General features: G+C 37.4%; 2 protein-coding genes across 3 annotated transcripts; both read right to left on the reverse strand.

Moving 5' to 3' along the window:
- Positions 1–914: 914 nt before the first annotated feature.
- On the reverse strand, positions 915–6,596 carry gpr171 (G protein-coupled receptor 171). The gene is made up of 2 exons (XM_084126880.1): positions 6,456–6,596; positions 915–3,334 (listed from the first exon to the last, which is right to left on the reverse strand). The coding sequence occupies exon 2, from the start codon at positions 3,036–3,038 to the stop codon at positions 2,088–2,090; it is 951 nt and encodes a 316-aa protein (XP_083983006.1). The 5' UTR covers positions 3,039–3,334; positions 6,456–6,596; the 3' UTR covers positions 915–2,087.
- A 2,825-nt stretch (positions 6,597–9,421) lies between these two features.
- LOC311090216 (P2Y purinoceptor 14-like) lies at positions 9,422–19,222 on the reverse strand. 2 transcript variants are annotated; one of them, XM_084125394.1, is made up of 3 exons: positions 19,127–19,222; positions 12,121–12,551; positions 9,422–11,118 (listed from the first exon to the last, which is right to left on the reverse strand). In XM_084125394.1, exons 1-3 carry the CDS (start codon positions 19,187–19,189, stop codon positions 10,422–10,424), a joined length of 1,191 nt encoding a protein of 396 aa, XP_083981520.1. In that variant the 5' UTR covers positions 19,190–19,222; the 3' UTR covers positions 9,422–10,421. The 2 variants fall into 2 exon arrangements, with proteins under 2 accessions (XP_083981520.1, XP_083981519.1); XM_084125393.1 differs by lacking the exon at positions 19,127–19,222 and adding an exon at positions 17,517–17,830.
- Positions 19,223–20,302: the final 1,080 nt, after the last annotated feature.

Below are 20,302 nucleotides of genomic sequence, written 5' to 3' on the forward strand. Positions count from 1 at the left end.
TCTGTGGACTCTGTGGACACGTTTAAAAAGCAGCTAAAACTCAGTTGTTTAAACTTGATTTTGTCTAAATTGTTCTATATTATTTTGTCTTTTATCGAGCACATCGTTAGTTCAGACAGACCACGTAGGCATAGGCCGCGATCAGCTGACAAATCGCTCCACCCACTACCATTCTCCTATCAGACTGGGAGGATATATATACATGTGTCATTACTGCTCGGGAAATATGCTTAAACTGCTCGCAACCCACCCACCCTCACCACTATAAGTATCAAGCCTATTTCTGTGCACCTTCTGGCTGTTGTCTTCTTTGTTTCAGATTACCAAGGGTTCCAAGTCTCAGCGTCATGGACATCATCGCCGAGAGATACCCATCCTCAAAGCCAAGCTACAGACGTCCCGGATTTCACTGCTACGTCTACATGTTAAAACTGTTGCTTAAAGACATTACTAAACTGTCTTAAATCTGTATATCACTCAAGCTGATGGTTCTATGGGGGGTTAATGCTAAAGCTATATATGTCATTAATTATAAAGCAAGAACCCCCATAAGGAACCATACCGCCAAAGATAATTGTGTTCAGTAAACTCAAGTAACTTGCCAAAGTGGTCTCGTCTGAAATCTGATTGTATGCTTTTTAACTGTATGTTATTCTTTTTAATTTTTGGATGTAAAACACATTGTGACATTTGTGTATATATACAGTATATATACAAATACATTTTTTCATGTCCATGTTTTGACATAACCTTCTAACTCAGCCTACGCTAGATTTTCTGACACAGTCATATCATCAGAGACATGACTCACAGAACTGACATCAATGACCACTCATTTCTGGGAATAATGAGGTAACTGAAAATACAACCAAAAAGGTCATTAATCAAATAAGAGACAAGACAGAGACATTATTAACAGTGGTAACATTGATTTATTAAAAATCTTAAAAGTCCCCCTGTGGTGAAAATCAAGCTTTTAATGTTGTTTATGTCTATGAGGTGTTTGTAATATGCTTTAAGACAAACCATGTGCAAATTCATAAGTCAACACCATTGCTGAGTATTTTCTCCTTAAAACTGCAGTGAACCAAAGACAGTCTCAAAAATGCGTTTTGAAATCGCTGGTGTTTCTGACGTCAACGAGTGATCATCAACAAGTGGATCTCTGAGCTGGTGTGAGTGAGTGGAGGCGGGGCTAATTTGCATATTCTTAGAACCGCATATACTAAATGAGGCAAGGGTGTAGAGTTACATTCAAGCTAAAAAAAAACACATTTAAATGTGTTATTTTGGTAATCAAATATGAGTTTTAAGGGATACAATTATTGACTACAGGAGGACTTAAAAAAACATCTCTTTATAATCCACCCTTACAATTTAAATTATACTTAATTTGTAGATTTTTATTAGGAATTTTGGATCTGGAATACAATTTACTCTGAATGATCAATGCTTACATAAATAAAACTTTTAAAAAAATTAAACATGCTTGAGTTGTTAACCTGCAGCGCTGTTGCCCTTTGGATGATGCAAGTTCAAGTCCCGTCTCTTGGTCCTTTCCCTGTCCCATCACCCATCTTTTTCCCCACTTTGCTTCCTATCAGTTGTCCCAATATAAAGACAAAACATGGGACTTTCCATAGTCAATTATTTGTATACTGTACAAATCACCCTAACCCACCATCACAGAAAACTTTCTGCATTTTTACATTTTCAAAAAACATCACTTTGATGATTTACAAGCTGTAACCAAAATAAATACAGTACAAACATCATTGTATAATCAACCTCTGAGCATTATTGTACAGTCCATCTTCTGTAGCTTTAGTCATATTAGAAGGCTTAATGTTTAAATATATACATATTTTGCTCAAACATTTTCATGAACTTGTATTGCAACTAAGATTTTGTGCAATTTTTGGCCAAAGGTCTTTGTGCATTCTTCTTTCCCCCAGACTTCTTCTGCTTTGTTCAGGTTTCTTGCTTTTCCTACATTACCAATCTGCAGTTCAACAAGAAACTTTCTTCACCCTATATTCAGATTCAACAATGGATTCTTATAATTGGTGTGTAACTCTCATCCAATTTCACTCTGGATCTGCATCTGGAACGGCACGTTTGATTGAGAAGACCTTCGTGATCTGATGCCTGAATGCACGGCAGATGACAAAGTACAGCACAGGATCAAAGCACAGGTGCAGGATGGCGAGAAGTAGAGTAGATTCTTTGGCCAGGAAGAGATTCTTCCTCAGTGTGCATTCGGTGATGACCTCTATCTGCGTAAAAGTGTACGGCATACGCACAGCGTGGTACGGCACGAAGCTCACCACGTAAGCCACGGTCACCAATGCAATGTTTATGAAGGCATGTCGGGCACTAGCCTGTTGCTCAGGGTCGGATTCACGGCGACCCCAAAACTGCTTCAAGACCAGGCCGTTGGACAACAGCACCGCTACTGAAGCGTTGAAGAAGATAGCCATGCCCAGAAATACAGACAATGTGTGCCAGTGCTTGCCCAAATCATCTTTTAAGTCAGAACATGTTAGCCCAACTTTGTCTTCGATGTTTTCTTTGATAGGAATGGCCATGTTAGGCACATTGATGAAGAGCACGAGGAACCAGACCACCGATGACATTAGAACCGCAAAGCCCACCTCCTGCAGTCGCAGCAGTTTGGAGCTGCGAGTGATCTGGAGGTAGCGCTGAACGCTAACAAAAGCTAGAAAGATGATGGACGCGTACATGTTGATGTAGATGAGCGGCCCACTCACTTGGCAGTGAAATATGGTCAAACTCTTTGAATCATTGCCCAGATCTTTGGCAATCTTGACAGGTAACGCCAGCATGAGGAGGAAGTCGGATATCAGAAGATTAATAAAGTAAACATTAATGCACTTTTTAATACTTCGGCTGGTTATGAAGGCCCACAGTGCCACCATGCTGGCAGCCACTCCAATCATGAAGATGAGGATGTAGAAGGAGGCGAAGGGCAACATGTTGTCGTTGACCACGCAGTTGCTGGTATTTGGACTCCCCATTTTCTGGATCTGGACTGTGTAAGCTCTAAACAAGGCCTATGTAAATAAATCAAGGCTATCGAATAAATACTTTTTAGTTTTCTTCACGTGTCTACTTTTTAACTCTTGTCAGACCACCGAGAATAACAATTACATTTGATTACAGTTCTGCCTTTCACTTCACTAGAAAGTAAGAGGTATTGGAGGAGGAAGTGGTAAATCCCCTGTTTAAGCATGCAAAAGTATTTTCCTGTTTAGCTCGCACAGAGATAAGATGTCACCTATCAGCATCAGATAGTAAATGGCATGTCGAAAGCCTGGAAAGAGACAAAAAGAAAAAAATTAAGTATTTATTTATCCATGGTTCTTGTTTTAATGATGTTTCACAATTATATATGAACTGTTTATATGGATATACAGTATGAACTTGCTTAAGCTGGTCTAGATTTAAACTTCTCGTTTGCTTGATAACAACTTGTATCAAGGCAACTGCAATCGAATCATCAATTCTAGCATATTAAATCAAGATAGGAATACCAGACAGTGTGTTCTGTTGTAAATAGGTAACGCTTTGCAATGAGGTTTCATTTAATAACATTAGTTAACTACATTAGATTACATGGTAACACTTTACAATAAGGTTCATTAGTTAATGTATTAACTAACAATGAGCAAAACATTTGTTACAGTATTTATTAATCTTAATTAATGTTAGTTAATAAAAATACAGCTGTTCATTATTTGTTCATGTTAGTTCACAGTGCATTAACTAACATTAACTAATGGGACCTTAAAGTGCCCCTATTATGGATTTTTGAAAATTACTTTTCATGAAGTGTATAATATACACTGCAAACACTGCAGCTGATTCCTGTGGATACTGGACAGCATCATGTCGAGAAGATGCTGTGCTCTACAATGTGAAGGTAAAGACATTTTCTTTCCACGTCTTTCAATGTTTCATCGATTGATATGGTAAAATCGACGTCATCGTTCGTTACTGTGTTTAGTTTATTGTGTAGGAAGCCTCAGGAGGACATGCAGAGCTGACGTTGTTATGGCAATGGCCGTTTTTGTTTTCGACACGCAATCACAATAGACTGAGCTGTCTGGCCAATCAGAGCAGTGCAGCTCGCGGAAAGGATGGATTTAGAGAGATTGATTCATCTGACGAGTCGTTTGAGAATCATTGAAAAATGTGGTGATGTGCAAATACATATTATAAGAAAGTGAAACAGTTTTTTGACCTTTGATGCATATAAACCTGTTGTAGGAGACTCCAAAACAACATTAGGAAACTTTAAAATTGCATAATAGGGGCACTTTAATGTAAAGTGTTACCAGTAAGTTTAGACCACCTGGCAGTCAACTTGTTGTCTAGTAAACATTCTTGTTCACAACGTCCATAAAAGCAGTTATTGAGTGGTCTTTATAAGAAGGTCCAATACAAGTAAATGGACACCTCATATGAAGAAACTTTGGGGGCACCATTCTGTTTCATTCAATTAAAAAGAATAAATAAAATTACAACTGTGAATGCGCTTAAGAAACATAATTAATCTTAAAAATGTTCAAAGTTATATACAGCAAGCAGGTATGTTTAGGTAACACTGCTAGTTCTAGTGAAGCTGCTGCTTTGAGGTCAAATTAATTAATATCAGTATCACTTAAAAAAGAGTAGCAAATGAAATTATGCTCATGTCACATCTACTTGCGTATTAATAATACAATAATTGGGAGTTCTTAAAGTATATAATTTTTAATAGTTGAGAAGGTTTTTGTGGTAATAAAGCCTTAATTGTACATTTTTACTTGCTATAAATATGACATAAACATCAACTATAATTTATTTAATTTTACATTTTTCAACACCTGTTGCACTCAAGAGATCACAATTTAAACAACCAACAGGCTACCTTAACACTAGAACTACCAAGGCAGTCATTTTGACTGTTTTAAAATTTTGCAATGTAATAAATTTGTTGAAATAAAACCCATGTAACTATAGGACCCTGACTTTTCCTAAATGCGTCTATATTTTATTCTATCATTGTTATTTTATTAAAATTACAAGACACAAAAGAGTTTTGAGTATTTCTACCTTGAATGGCCATAACAGTCATACAATTTTCATTGTCATTTTACAGCATGATATTTTTGCTCACTAAAACAAATATTGGTTACTAAATCAGTTCATTTTTCTCGCAGTTAATTATATTTTCATAGTCTTTTCCCGTGACAATCAGAATGACTGTTTTGGCCAGTTTGGGGCATATGCGTTTCATATGTGTCCATAATGGTTTTACCTATGCATTGAAATGCATGTTTTTGTAAGTTATTGTATTCTAATATCCAAGGATGAATACATTTGTTTTCATTTTACAAAGAAAATAATAGAAAATTGATCACTTTCGACTTTGTATCTGTAATTACAATAGCTGTTCTGTGGTTGTCGATGTAAATAGATTTTCACATATACATTAGAATTAAAATGTAGTGTTCTGATGTTTACCTATCCTACCATTACAGATCCATTTATTCTTAGATTTGATATAGCTTATTGAAATTATATGCAAATAATGTATGAGCCGTCAGAATGACTGCTATGGCCATTATAGTAGTTATAGAATTCCAGTAGTTCTGGTGTTAATTGCCTAAAGCCCATATTTCTGATAGTCAGAGGGCTTATTCGGTCTTCTTTAAGTCTCAGCACTAACTGAGCATTTCACTATAATGCTTCCTGAGCATTATCATTTCAGGAAAACAAAATACAACTTAAAAAACTGCATCTTTCTCAAACTAATCCACTACTGCAATACAATCTTGTTTGGATCTTGTGTACCAGTTGATTTCAAGCAGACCAGATCTATTTGAAACTACAAATAGATACTGGATTATGATGGGCAGACAATTTTATATAGTTTTGACAAACCAGGACTCTTTTTTTTTCTTTTTTTTTTTTTGGCATATTCTACAAATGGTGATAAGAGAGGAAAACCCTGAATTGTCTGCATACATTTATTTTTCTTTAGGGAAGTGAGTCAGATTGTGGTCAGTTAATGTGCTGAAAAAAGGAAACTTATCTACATTTATGGACAATAAAATACTAGTGGAACTTGGAATTACTGTATATCTATTATTAAACATGAAATATTATTTGTTATTTGTTTGAATTCAAACTGTTCTTTTATACTTTTGAATAAGTCTTACACATAGCCTACATATTCTTTATTCCTGCATTCATTAAAGGACATTTTCATGCCATTACCCACACCTGTCTCTCCAGGGTGAACATATTTTACTCTTTACTTTGAATACATATTGAAGGTCAGTCCTCAAATTAACATTTTTAGAAACCTCCAACTAATCAGATCCATACAATCTCAGACGAGAAGAAACAGACACATGGCGCTTCATTATTAGAATTTGAGAACTTACCTCATCATACTCTCCAAGAGACTTCAGATCAGACGGTGGAATAATGCGACTCTGCTCTCTAGCTCTACATTGGTCTTGTTGAACCCCTTAACATCTATTGAGATACTTGTTTGAAGAGTTTCCGCATTGGTTCAATGACAGTATAATCCAGCTTCCTCTTTTCTTACGTATTCGGTTTTAATTGTATCAGCCAATGGTGGAAAGCACGTAGTGCAATGACGCACCGGAAACCTGAACTTTCCAGATTCGCTGTCTGTAGACGACCACAAACCACTAGTCTAAAAAGACTGCTCACTCTTATTTGCATGCACTCTCTGTCAGTTCCTGGTTTGACATGTTCAACGTGTTAAATAATAAAGTTGCACTGGGCCGGTTCACACAGTATGCAGTTTTGCTGTTAAAAACGTGAGATGCTGGTCAGCAGAACAAAAAAAAAAGGGAGCAGGGGTTCCCAACTACATTACTGTTTAGTAACCATTATTTTTAAGTGCAGACCTGAGTGAAAATGTCTTCTCTTTAGACCTCTTTCATCACCAATGGTCCTAATCTAATCCATAAAAATGTGTGTGTTGGTGTAAAGTCAAGTTAGTTAGTTTATCCTTTATTTTCTCCCTTATGATACATTTTTCGGCATCAACTCCAATTTTGATTGCCAGTGAGCCTGTAAATTTGCCGCACCATAAAGTACAATTACACTGTAAAATGATACAGCACACCTGTAAAAGCAACAAAACAAGAGCAGCTGTGAATTTAGAGTTCTTTACTGTAATATTTACAGTATGTTACTGTTATTAATAATGCATAGGCCGCGATCAGCTGACGCAGTCAGCTGTAAAATCGCTCCAACCACTACCATTCTCCTATCAGACTGCGAGGATATATATACACGTGTCATTACTCGGTAAGCATGCTCAAACTGCTCGCAACCCACCCACCCTCACCACTGTAAGTATCAAGCATATTATTGTGCACCTTCTGGCTGTCGTCTTCTTTTGTCTCAGATTACTAAGGCTTTCAAGTCCTAGCTGTCACGGACATCATCGCCAAGAGACAACCATCCTCATAGCCAATCTACAGTATACAGATGTCCCGGGATTTACTGCCACGTCTACACGTTAACACGGTTTTGCTTTAAAGACATTACTAAAGTGTCTAAATCATCTGTATATCACTCAAGCTGATGGTTCTATGGGGCGTTAATGCCAAAGCTCTGTATGCCATTAATCATGAAGCAAGAACCCCCATAAGGAACCATACCGCCAAAGATAAATTGTGTTTAATAAACTCAAGTAACTCGCCAAAGTGATCCTGTCTGAATTAAGGTTTATACATGCTAGTTTCCATGACAGAGTTAAAAAAATGATAATTTTACTACTGGAGCTGCCAGTTTGCTAAGTTTCAAATGATTGTTAAACAGCAAGCATAAACTATGCAAAAGCGACAGCCCTTCTGCCGCACTCAGTGTCCGAATTCACTCACTCGCTTTCATTCACTACTTCAAGTGCACTATATTATTGGAGTAATGTAGGGAATAGTAAATGAGGGTATAGGCTATAGAGGGCAATTTCTAACACAGCCCAAGACCTGAAATGGGTGTCAAACAAAGGAGATGTGCAAAATGTGCATTGTTGGTGCAGACCCCCTTATGTCTAACAGTGGCAGGCAATGTGTACACTGGCACACGTCATGTCCATAGCCCAGTAGTATAAATCATAAAAAACAATAACAATTAATATCCACTAAAAAGGGAATCCAGTAATCCATTTTTTTTTTATATTATTACCTGGGCAAATCATTTGGCCTTTCACCAGATATATTATCAAATGTGATTATACCATTAAGGAAACTGTCAAGATACAATACTTCCATTAGAAGGGCAATACATTTAAAAAACAAACAGAGAAGTAATTCCAAAGTGTTTTCCCACCATAATTCACCAGTTTGATACCAGTTTGACACAAATAAAAACGCAATAAGAAATTAACCCATTTATGCCCAAATTTTTCTGAATGGTTTCATGCATATAGTCGTGTTAGTAGTGTCCTATATGAATATGTTCTGCATTTATTTTCCCCAGGTTCTTGTTTTTTTTTCTTGAAAATCGTATTTGAATGTGCGGCAACTAGTTGCCGGTGGGCAAATATGTTGTATGCACCCCCTCAATGTCAAATATGAACAAGAGGAGAACAATTGGCATTTATCTCAAAATAACTGCTTTCAACAGATCAATCTTTATTCATAAACAAATTGATTATGTATAAAAGTCAAAGAACATTTGATGCAAACCCAAAAAAGCTGCATTTGGCTTATAATCTCTTGAATATGAAAACACAACAAACAACAAATCCATTTGTCTTAAAGTGGCGGAACATAGTGCAGAACAAAGTGCAGCCATAACAGGGCATTGTGTATCAAAAAGTTAAATGAAAATAAATAAATACAAATAAATAGAATGAAGAAAAAAATATATCTATATAACAAACAAAAAAGTAAATAACAAAATGGCAAATTTTATATACATACAATTTATGAACAGTAGAGATGTCATTTAAAGGGTTACGTTATGTTTATGCACTAAACAAGACCAATAATTTATTAACCTATTAACACAGTATACCCCATTTTCCCATGATATATGTACTGTACTTACAAGGCATTTGCCCACCGGCAACCTTAGCTGCCGCTTGGACTTTTGACTAAGTATACAAAAAACTATAGATCTCTTGTAAGATTTGTTTTGTTTGGATGATTCTAGAGACATTCATGATTATATGTGATTATATATATATATATATATATATATATATATATATATATATATATATATATAAAATCATGGAGGTCAACAAAACAAAACAAGAGATTTATAGTTTTTTGTATACTTAGTCAAAAGTCCAAGCGGCAACTATAGTTTAGTATTTTTTGTTGACATATATATATATATATATATATATATATATACTGTATATATATATATATGTGTGTGTGTGTCAACAAAAAAATACTTATTAGTAACATGAAAATGACCTTTCTTTTGGAGGGTTTGTCTTCGCCATGCTTCCTGGAAATAAGGGTAGGAAGTTGACAGCCTCATGTGACCGGAAGGAAATGAATTCCTTTTTTTTTTTTTTTTTTTTTTTTTTGAAATCCTTTATTTGGTTGTTTGCTTGCATGTCATTGAGACATTAAACATGGATAACATCTAGAAAAATACTTACAAAAGGAAAATGACAACTATACACTGCGGCAACTATAGTTGCCGGTGAGTAAACAACAAGTAACAATAAAACAATGACCTTTTAAGATAAAAGTACAGCTTTAATATTTTATTATTATTCAAAAATTAATTTGCATTTTTAATTAATTTGCAAAAATTAACACGCACCAAGGTTGCATTTATTTGATAAAAAAACAGTAAAACAATTTTAAACCACTTTTTTTCTTTTTGAATATATTTTAAACTGTAATTTATTCCAGTGATGCAAAGCTGTATTTTCAGCATCATTACTCCAGGCTTCAGTGTCACATGATCCTTCATCCTATGATGGGTTTCTGTTTAAGAATTATCAGTGCTGAAAACAGTTTGGTCAGAAACCGTGAGTTTTGTAGGATTCCTTGATGAACTGAAAGTTCAAACGAAGAGCATTTGAAGTAGAAGTTTCTTTTAGTTTTTGTAATATTATACAATAAATAACTTTAGTGACAGAATCAGTCCGTGATGAATCTTCAACGTTAATTTCTAGCAACAAATTCACTATTCAAGATCATTTTCAAGCTGTAATCTAGTGACAGTGAAACTGAAAAATGAAATGTTGTGCAAGATAAAAGGACCAAACCTAAGATGTGCATGATTTTAAGATGAACTGCTGCTACGTTGTGTGCAATCTAACGATCCTTTGTCCACACTGCACTCTTTTTGTTGTGGTTTACTAAGTAAACTGTCATCCTTCCTGAGAATCTTTTTTGTTAAATGACACTTTCATGTCTGAGTGTGGATATCTTTGTCTCAATGTAGGTCAACATGTTGCTCATTCGTCTTTGCTGTCCTCTGTCGTCACTGTCTCTCGTCAAATCTGTTTTCTTCCTGAGGCTCAGCTGGTTTCTGAAGGCCTTGCAGAAGATGAAGTATATAAGTGGATCCAAGCAAGCATTTAGCACTGATAGTAGGACAGTCAGCTCCTTCAGGACGTAGAACGCATGGGCTGTGCAGAGTTTCGTCTGAGGTTTGATAAATGCATAAGGCAGTCGCACCAAATGATAGGGCACAAAGCACACGCAAAAAACAAGCACTAGAACTAGCATGTTGCGTTTAGACTTCCTGAACTTCTGGCTGCTGGATGTGTTCTGTGTGGACAACTGAGCTTTTCTGACCTTTTGCAGAGTCCCCCAGTAAAGAGCAATCAGAGACACCAGCACAAAAATGAAGATCACCATAGACACACTGTGAGTGATTTTGTAGACCAAACTGAGCTGAGGACTGTGGAAAGCCTCACAGCCGATTTTCTCAGGCTTATGAATGTGACCCCAAGAGGTCAGGAGAAAGATGATCAAGTAGATGGAAGACATGGCTAACAGCGAGAGCCAAGTAGCTGCGGAAACGTGGCGGGCGGTACGAACCGTCTGCAGAGAATGAGTCTCCAGTGGCCGGACAATCTTCAGGTACCTGAGGTAAAAAAAAAAATGTGTTCATGCTTGTAATTCTATATGTTTATTTCTAAAAATTGCTCACATTACACATTTACACATACACATTTCTTGTCAAGTACACTAAAGTTTTTTTTTAATGGTTTTGAAAGAAGTTACTTATACTCACCAAGGCACATTTAAAATACATTAAATAGAGTGATATTGTGAAATATTATTTATTATTATTATTTATTGTGAAATAATATTATTAAAACTTTTTTCTATTTTAATATTTAAATGTAATTTATTCCTCTGATCAAAGCTGGATTTTCACCATCATTACTCAAGTCTTCAGTGTCACATGATGCTTCAGAAAATTACTATACTATGCTGATTTGCTGGATGTAATAATGAATGTTTAATAATAAACATTTATTATTATTATCAGTGTTGAAAATAGTTGTGTTTACCATTAAAAATTGGGCTAAGTAATAATAATAATAATAATATTCATCCAGGGCACATCAAATTAAACATAACAAATACTGTTCTTTTGAAATGTCTAGACAAAAATATTAGGCATGCAACACCTGCTTTCAATACTGATAATAATGAGATTATAATGAGAAAATAATTATTGATTATAACTGAGCACCTACTAATTTTTAAAAATACATAAAAATAGAAAACAGATACTTTTTAATTGCAGTTAAATTGTCTGTTAATGTTGTTTTCCCCTGGCTGTTTATTAGTTTCCACACTTGTTTCTTTTCTCCTGTGTTTAAGCCTTGAGTTCTTTCTGTTCAGTGTCTGGTATTGTCTATGTTAGAAGTGGTTGTGTTAAAGACTGTCTTTGTTCTCAATCACTTTCGTCGTGTGCTGCATACGGAAACAGATCGTGGCAATTTCACAATATTACTGTTTTTACTGTATTTTTAATCAAATGAATTCTTGGTGAGCACAAGAGATTTCTTTTAAAAAATATTAGAAAGAAGTAGGTGTTCACAAGTAGGCTAGGTGTTAGTATAGTGTTGCATACCTGTTTGCAGCAATAAAATCCATAAAGAGAATGCTTGCATACATGTTTATATAGAAGGCTGTTGCTCCAAAGCTGCAGTAAATATTACGCATAATCTCTGAACTGTTGAAATAGTTAGCAATGCGCAAAGGTAAACAAAGACAAAGGAAGAAGTCAGCTGCGGCCAGGTTCTTCATGTAGACCGTGACGCTGGACTGGACACGCTGATTAGTGCAGAAATACACACGCATCGTGATGCAATTCAGCACCAGACTGACAAGAAACACTAATGAGTATGCAACTACGAATACAGGATGAGCTCGGATCCTTGACAATTCACAGGTAGTATTTTCTTCAGTGTGAGTGGTGTTTGCTGGGGTGTCATCCAGGGCAGTGCTGAAGCTGGTTAGTGGAACTGCAGTTCTAAGTATTTGTGAAACGGCTGACTCCATCTAGAAGCACAAGAGAGACAGTTTAGTCACCAAATGTACCAGTTTAGCAAATTTAAAGACATTTACATTCATTGCATGGATTAATTTTTTAATTTGTGCAAAGTGAAATATGTTGTAACACATCATTCACAGAATGCAAAATCTTCACAAGTGTAAGATTATGTCTATAAAGCATTAATATTTATTATTGAATATATAGCTTTTTGGTGAGACAAAAATTATTCTAAACCATTAAACATATTTAAAGGCCAAATGAATTGCAATGAAACACGTAGCATTATTCAGTGTGTTGGCGTCATTTCCACTAAAACAGAAAGACAGAGCTGGACATATCGAACAGCTCCTCCCCTTTTTAAAGTAGACAATAGCGTTTCGTTTACATGTCACATCTCGCCAAAGCCACAGTTTCCTCCTTATCTCTAAGTTTCTCCTCCTTATCGCTTCAAAATATAGCATACTGTGCAGAATTCAAACGGGTCTGATACGTTTTTTTGGTTTGCATCGACTCGCATGTGTGTGCGTGCATGTGTGCATGCGTGTGTGTGTGCGTGTGTGTGTTCGCGTGACCTTAACGAGAAAGGTCACTTCAGTCGCCACAATGTAAAGCCTATTTAAACTGTCTGACTCGTTCCCTATCCCCTATAGAGTGCACTGTGTGCCATTCATGTGTGGAAAATAGTACATTTGTGAACAAGTGACCGATTTTAGCCGCAGCCTCGGCGTCTATGTATAATGTAGGGGGCGGGACGCTTCAGATTCTAGAGAGCATTTGATTGGACACACTGTAAAAAAAAAATTACATCCCCAAGTCAAAAATTTCAAGTGACCGATAACATCTAAATTTTTCAATTAGTCTGACATATTACATGTATTTCTCATTGAGCCAATGTTAACAGACTATTGCAACAAGAATTTCACTTGGGCCAATTGAAAAATTTAGATGTTATCAGTCACTTGAAATTTTTGATTTGGGAGGGTTAGAAATTTTTTACAGTGCAGAAAATCTGATGAGAAGCTTAAGTGCAGAGTGATGTCATCAAAATCATTAATCCATATTGGTGGAAGTGAAAGACTGGAAGTTATATCTTCTAAATATGAATTTTGTCATTGTCTTGGAGCATATTCGCTTATAAATAACCTTAAGGCTAACATATTCATACTGTACTAAAAGCAAAAAAAAAAAAAAAAAAAAACGTACATTTTGATTTCATGGGGACTTTAACCATGAAAATGTTCTGTGTAAGTTCTTATTACACTGTCACAGAAAACACCTGTGCATAATTCTGGGAAGGTAAGTTTATGGTAAAAAAAAGATAGCAAAAACAAAATACATTAGGGAATGTTCTATACTGTATACACTCACAATAATAATAAAAAAAAAACACTGCAGTGTTCTGGGAATGTTAGTTTATTGTTATAAAAATAAAACCTAAAAATAACATTTAGAGAACATTATGTCAAGGTTCTCTCAAGACTCAATTTCCGGACCTCTTTCCCTGTGATTTCTTGCACTGCGCATACAAGATTTGTTTTGTAGTATAAATGCAGTTGGAATTTTTCAGGAGTTAATTCGGTTTTAAAATGCAGTTGTCACTCCCTAAAAATTCTGAACGGTGCGTGTGTACAGAACGGGATTCAGTTCTGAAAGGTGAAATGACAGCCGAAGTTAACTGCAGTGTGTAGTGTCATCCACTAGTGTCATCCACATAAAATACAGAATTCAAAATTTACACATGAGCCTATTATTTTTTAAGTTGTGTCACCTTAGCTTAACTTACACCTTACACCTTAACTAAGAAAGAGCTGTATTCACACAGGATATGTTCTCGCACTTAAAGACAGAGCTAAATATAGTGTATTGGATGTAACAGAACACAAGTGGCACATGCTTTTATCCTGATAAAAATCTCACCACTGTGATTATGCAACACAACAGCTTAAGACATCAGTCTTCACGTGCACCCGGACCAATTTTATAAATCATATAAGTGTCTATTTATACCAAACAATTAACTTTACTTACAGTGTTAATAAATAGCATCTAGGTAATTATATTTGCAGTTAGTTTTTGTTGCTATTTACACTGAGTTTAAATAGCATCAATTGCAAATAGCTGCATAGCTGCTGCCTTTAAAAATAGTGTGATAGATGCATCCTGTGCAAACAACGCTCAAGTCTACTTTTGTACAGACTTGATATCATACTTTGATTAGCATATTCATTCCATCATTGTGCCTCGTTTGCATGTGTTTGCTTCCCTCCTACTCTCTGTGCACACATATTGTATTATTATAACACTAACACGCTATATTTCCATGTAGAATAATCACTCAGAGAGAAAGTTAGAAATGACAGAATGTCTTTCTTTGTTTTTTTTCTCAAAGCACACATCCTCTGAGTAACAAACCACAAGGAGGATATTCCCTTTTCAGTCTGGGATGATTGGTCTAATCTGAGCCTTATCTGCCCGTCAGTTACTGTGCAGATAACTTGTGATCTGTTTGTTAATTGTTAAGAATCGCCAAATATATGTATATGTGTGGTGTTTTCACCCTTTAACAGAACCACTTGCCCACTGGCTGCATTGGAGCTGTAAATGTTTTGGCCGATTTATCACTGGCCTGACAGGTCACACATGCAGATAGGATCATCCATTCGCGGCCACAAATAGAGCTCTCTCAGATGCTGTTTGGCTCGCACCAGCCCCTGATGTCCCCCGTGCGCCAGGTGGATGAGGCGTTCCCGCAGTGCAATAGGAACAATCAAACAATTCCCTCTGAAAATCAATGGAGATTCAACAGCCAGTTCATGTCTAACTGGGAAGTAAGTCACTGGAGACAGACTTTTGCAGTTTAGAAAGGGCTGAATTTTCTGCAATTTCAGAAATCAAATCCTGTTCAATGGATACAGTGGTGTCTGTGTGGCTCAATGGCATACGGGAGAGACAATCCGCCACACAGTTTTTTCTACCTGGACGGTACTGTACATCATACTGGAAGCACAGCAGACCAACGAGCTACCCTCATGCCTGCTCTATTCATGCCCTTTGTGGAGAGAAGAGTAGTAAGGGCCTGATGATCAGTTCTTAGAGTGAAACAATGTCCCCACACACACGCTCTCCACTTTTCTACCGCCCAAACACATGCAAGCGCCTCCTTCTCCACAGTAGAATATTTCTTCTCAGACTGCAAGCCAACCTCGTCTAGCGTTTGACAAACATCTTTGAGGTGCTTATCATGGGCCTCCTGAGAATTACCATACACTATAATGTCGTCTAAGTAATTCTTTACCCCTTCCAGCTCCTTTAGGACCGTTTGCATAATTTTTTGGAAGGCTGACGACGCTGAAGCTAGTCCAAACATTATGAACACAGTCAGGTTACGACTGTCAGGATGGAGAGACAGCTGGTGGTAAGCAGAGCTCAGATCAATTTGACTGTAATGTGACGCACCTGCAAGCTCTGTAAACAAATCATCCATGTGAGGTAATGGAGAGCAATCCATAATCACACTCTTATTGGGTTCACGGAGGTCCACACAAAGTCTAATGTGTCCATCACGCTTACGTACCACCACCAACGGACTAACCCATTCTGAAGCATCAACTGGTTCAATAATGCCCGCTGTAAGGAGACGATTAAGCTCAGCGGACACCTCCTTGCGGATGCTGAGAGGTAAGCGTCTCAGTTTTTGACGTACTGGTGTCACTGTTGAATTAACTTGCACTTTGTGGATAAATCCTTTCACACATCCAAGGTGAGTAGCAGATACAGGTGATACTGTGTACACAGGACTTGTGGAATGCTGAGTCATATGAAGAGGTGCAGGTGAGAGCCACATTCATTGTCTATATGCTTTACTTTTCCGCTTACAATGTCCAGGTTCAGCAGTCTTATTAAATCTAACCCTAGCAAGGGAGATCCTGCAGTCACTACATAAAAAGTAGCTGGAACCACATTGTCATTTGCTGATACATCCACTAATGCTGATAAGCAGCCAATAACTGGTAGGCTCTCTTTTGCACAAGTGGCAATTTTGGGCTTACTCAGGGTGCATTGTGAGAAGTGTTTCTTATACACATCTGTATATGACCTATGACCTCCTGGTGCTTCAATGTTCACTTCACAGGTGACCTTATCATTGGCTGTACCAGATTGTTTTACGTTATCCACACAGAGCACAGTCACGTCTGGAACTACCACCTCTCTTACTTCACTCACTGCTGCTTTACACACTCTAGCAAAGTGTCCTTTTTTCCCACAGTGTCTGCATGTCACTTTAGCAGCAGGGCAGTTTTTATCATTTGCCAGACGTTTGTCTGATCCACATTGTCGACGTTGCTGACTGGTCGTTGTTTGTTTTCGATCCTCCGATCGTCTCTGAGCAACATGTGACTGCTTAGTTGAACGTGCGGCCCTTTCCCCCTCTGCTATACTTAGCATCCATACTAATGGCTTGTACCGACTTCATGGCAGTAGCAGTGGAATTACAGAGTAATGACGAATTTTTAACTGCAGCTTCCACTTGACATGCGATTGTAATCGCTTTCTCTAGAGTGAGGTCGTCCTCCAACAGTAATTTGTCCTTTACTGCAGTCAACTACGCATTCGCGATCAACCGATCACGGAGCATTTCACTCTCCATTTGCCCGAACGCACATGGGGCTGCTAACGCTCTTAAGGTGATGAAACACAGGGCAACTTTTTGAGCAATGTTGCTGGGCACTTTCCCATTGAAAATGGGCAATACATTTCTATCTGGATAATTTAGATCGGTCATGGGCCCTGTGTCTCATCCGGTTGCCTGTTGACGGCAACATTGCTCAAAAAGTTGCCCTGTGTATCATCACCTTTAAAGCAGGTTGCTCTTTGCACACGTTGTCTGAACGTGTGTCGGCATGCAACTACGTTAACTTTAGGCACAAAGTGTTTCTGAAGTGCAGCCATTGCTTCATCAAAAGCAGTACCTTTGTCTGGCAGAGTATAAAACAGGCACTGGCCTTCCGTCCCCAAGCAATGCTGCAAGACCGCTCGTCTGCGTCTCTCCGGCCTTGCATCTCCGGTTGCCTGGATGATTATCATGTAATTATGAAAGATTTTCTGCCACGTTTCAAATGGAATCGGTGGCTCCCCACTAACAGGAAGAAACAGGGGCGGGCAAAGCACTGAAGCACTCATCCTCGTCGCCAATTTGTGGTGTTTTCACCCTTCAACAGAACACACTCCATGCGGTGTACAACTCACACATCAAACTTTATTCTTCTTCATCACATTACTCAACACAATTCCTCACTAGAGCCCCTAGTGGTGCAGATCCACATTAACGTGTTATAGTCAGCAATTACTATGAATTGAACATCAAGTATTGTATGCTTCTCAACACAACACGTATCCAAAATAGCTCTGTCACGGGCGGTCGCAGAAAGGCACACGAAGAAGATTAGTTTCAACACGAAGTTAAATAAAGATCAAGCATGCAAACAGGCAGAGCAACAAACACTAAATGTGAAAGTAGACCGAACAGAGAATGAATGTGAAGGATCAACTTACATAGCAAACACAAACAAGGATTGTTAATAGAACACAGCTGTAACAAGGAACACAAATGAGGAGCAAGAAAACTGAACAAAGGAACAATGATGAGAATGAAAACAAACTAAAAAGTCCATGATAATGAAATTAACAGAACATAATGGTGACAAGCTCCTTGTTGCAAAAAATACAAATAAATAATAATAATAATAAAAGTTGCAGCAAAAATGAGAAAGTTGCTCAATTTGGTGGCAAAATCCCCAAATTGGCAACACTGTCTGTAGGTCAGTGAGTGAGCTGAAAGTATTCATGAAAGTGCAAAAATAATTATATCAACAGATTTGTTGAAAAATCTGATTTAATCTCTGTTGTCGTCTTGCAGTGCTGTGACATTTATCAAGTTCAATGACTGGTAAAAACAGTCTCTTTAACAAAGTTCAGTTCTGTTCACAGGGGCCACTTTAAGGTGTGCTTTTCTGCGCCACAAATGTTCATGCTGACACTGAAACTGTTATGTATAATCCAAAGCATTCAACAAAATGTACAAATGATTATCAAGTACATATCAGACAAAGTAATCTATTACACAAAATGGGACAAGATGTCGTTGAAGGAAGGACAAATAAGCATTGTAATCCACTTTTGTTTACTTCACGCTAAATTACTTTTCTTGATGTTTTGTTTCACACGGTTTATTGAACCACATAAACCAAAATGGTAAATGTAGTATATTGGGGTTACATTCATACTATACACATTCATACATACTGCACACTATTTATAAGCTGTGTCATGGTAATTACACATACTACATGTTGAATATATTTAAACATTTTAAGAAGTTTCCATCATAATTAATGAGTAGGCTACACTGAGAAGTAATATTGTAAAATAGAGACATCAAAATGTTTTGTCTTACTTAACAATGAATGATATGAAAAAGATGCAATTTATTTGTGCATTAAGAAATTACCAACAACCAAAAACATGTTTATGGTAGAACATAAATTGCAATGAACAAATTAGCTAATCATATTTAACTTACTTGGAATCCACTTGTACCCAGGCTGTCCAGTGTGCTTTTATCTAGATGTTTCATCCTTTTCATTTACTTCCTTTATAACTTCCTTCTGTATCATGTAAAGAGGAAATTGGGGTTTGAATGCGTGTGTGTGAGTTAATGAGTCTGAAAACATCAGAAAACAAAAATGCAAAAACAGGTGGTTGGGTTGTGACGTGTTGGGGCGGTTTTTGCAAGATATTGAAGATACATGGTTGGTTGCAGGGCTAAACTGTGTAACATTTTTTATTTTTTTTTGTCATTTGCAAGTCAAAGTTTGTTTGTTTGTTTGGTCCTTATTTAGTTCTCAATATGCAAATGATTTGCTGTAGCTGTGGGGCATCCTGAATAATAAGCTACTGTCAATGTCGGTCTCAGCCAAACAAAGAACCTCACACAGAATAATGTTCACTAAAATGACGAGAACTGGCTAAAATCTGTCAGTTCCAATCCGTTTTTAAACCTTCGAGACCGCTCACTTGTGAGACTAGTGTCAGTGACATTGTTTAGGGGGTCCTATAACTTCTGTTGTATACATATTGCTGTGGTGATTTGTGACCATCTAGTGGAGTCTCTTTGAAATTACATCCATTCAACAAGCTGGAGCAACAGTGCTTTAATGTAACATAAAAATAACCCAGCATGAAAGGTAGCTTTTATTGCAAGCCAAGATATGTATGTATTACCTCCCGAAGTGGCCAGGGCCAGGGCCAAGCTCAAGGAGGGAGGAACAAATAGTAAGTGTGGCCAATCAAGCCCCCATTGTAAAGATAGGGGAGCACGATGTGAGGTGATCTCCTCGAGGGCAGCCAAAAGAAAACCTGGTGACTTTCGGCCCTGGTCCTTGAGAGTGATCCCACCCGAGGGAGGTCTGTGCCATATATGTCATCTTGTGCCCGACTCCCGACAACTAATCCCACCACTACAGGTGATTCGGGAGGTTGAGGAGTCCATCTTCGCGCATTATCGACTCTTCTTCTACTGTAGGTCAGTTCGGTCGGTTCCCTGCCAGTCATCTGTTTCAAAAAACAAAATCTTGATCAAAGGCTGCGATCTCTTCTGACGGAAGGATCCATATGCAATAACATTGCATGTGTGCAAGTGTAAGTGAGATGCACGGTTCCATCCGATTTTAGATCTGTGAGGCCTGACCCATAGGCC

The sequence above is a fragment of the Abramis brama genome (assembly GCF_963993115.1).
Source record: "Abramis brama genome assembly, chromosome: 10".
Lineage (NCBI taxonomy): Eukaryota > Metazoa > Chordata > Actinopteri > Cypriniformes > Leuciscidae > Abramis > Abramis brama.

Excerpts from the sequence above, each read along its gene's own strand:
- gpr171 (XM_084126880.1), bottom strand. The coding sequence starts at position 3,038 with ATGGGGAGTCCAAATACCAGCAACTGCGTGGTCAACGACAACATGTTG.
- LOC311090216 (XM_084125393.1), bottom strand. The coding sequence starts at position 17,606 with ATGCAAGGCCGGAGAGACGCAGACGAGCGGTCTTGCAGCATTGCTTGG. Across the intron at positions 12,552-17,516 it reads TTATACTCTGCCAGACAAAG|ATGGAGTCAGCCGTTTCACA; the intron begins GTACTGCTTTTG and ends TTGTGCTTCTAG. Across the intron at positions 11,119-12,120 it reads GATTTTATTGCTGCAAACAG|GTACCTGAAGATTGTCCGGC; the intron begins GTATGCAACACT and ends TTTTTACCTCAG.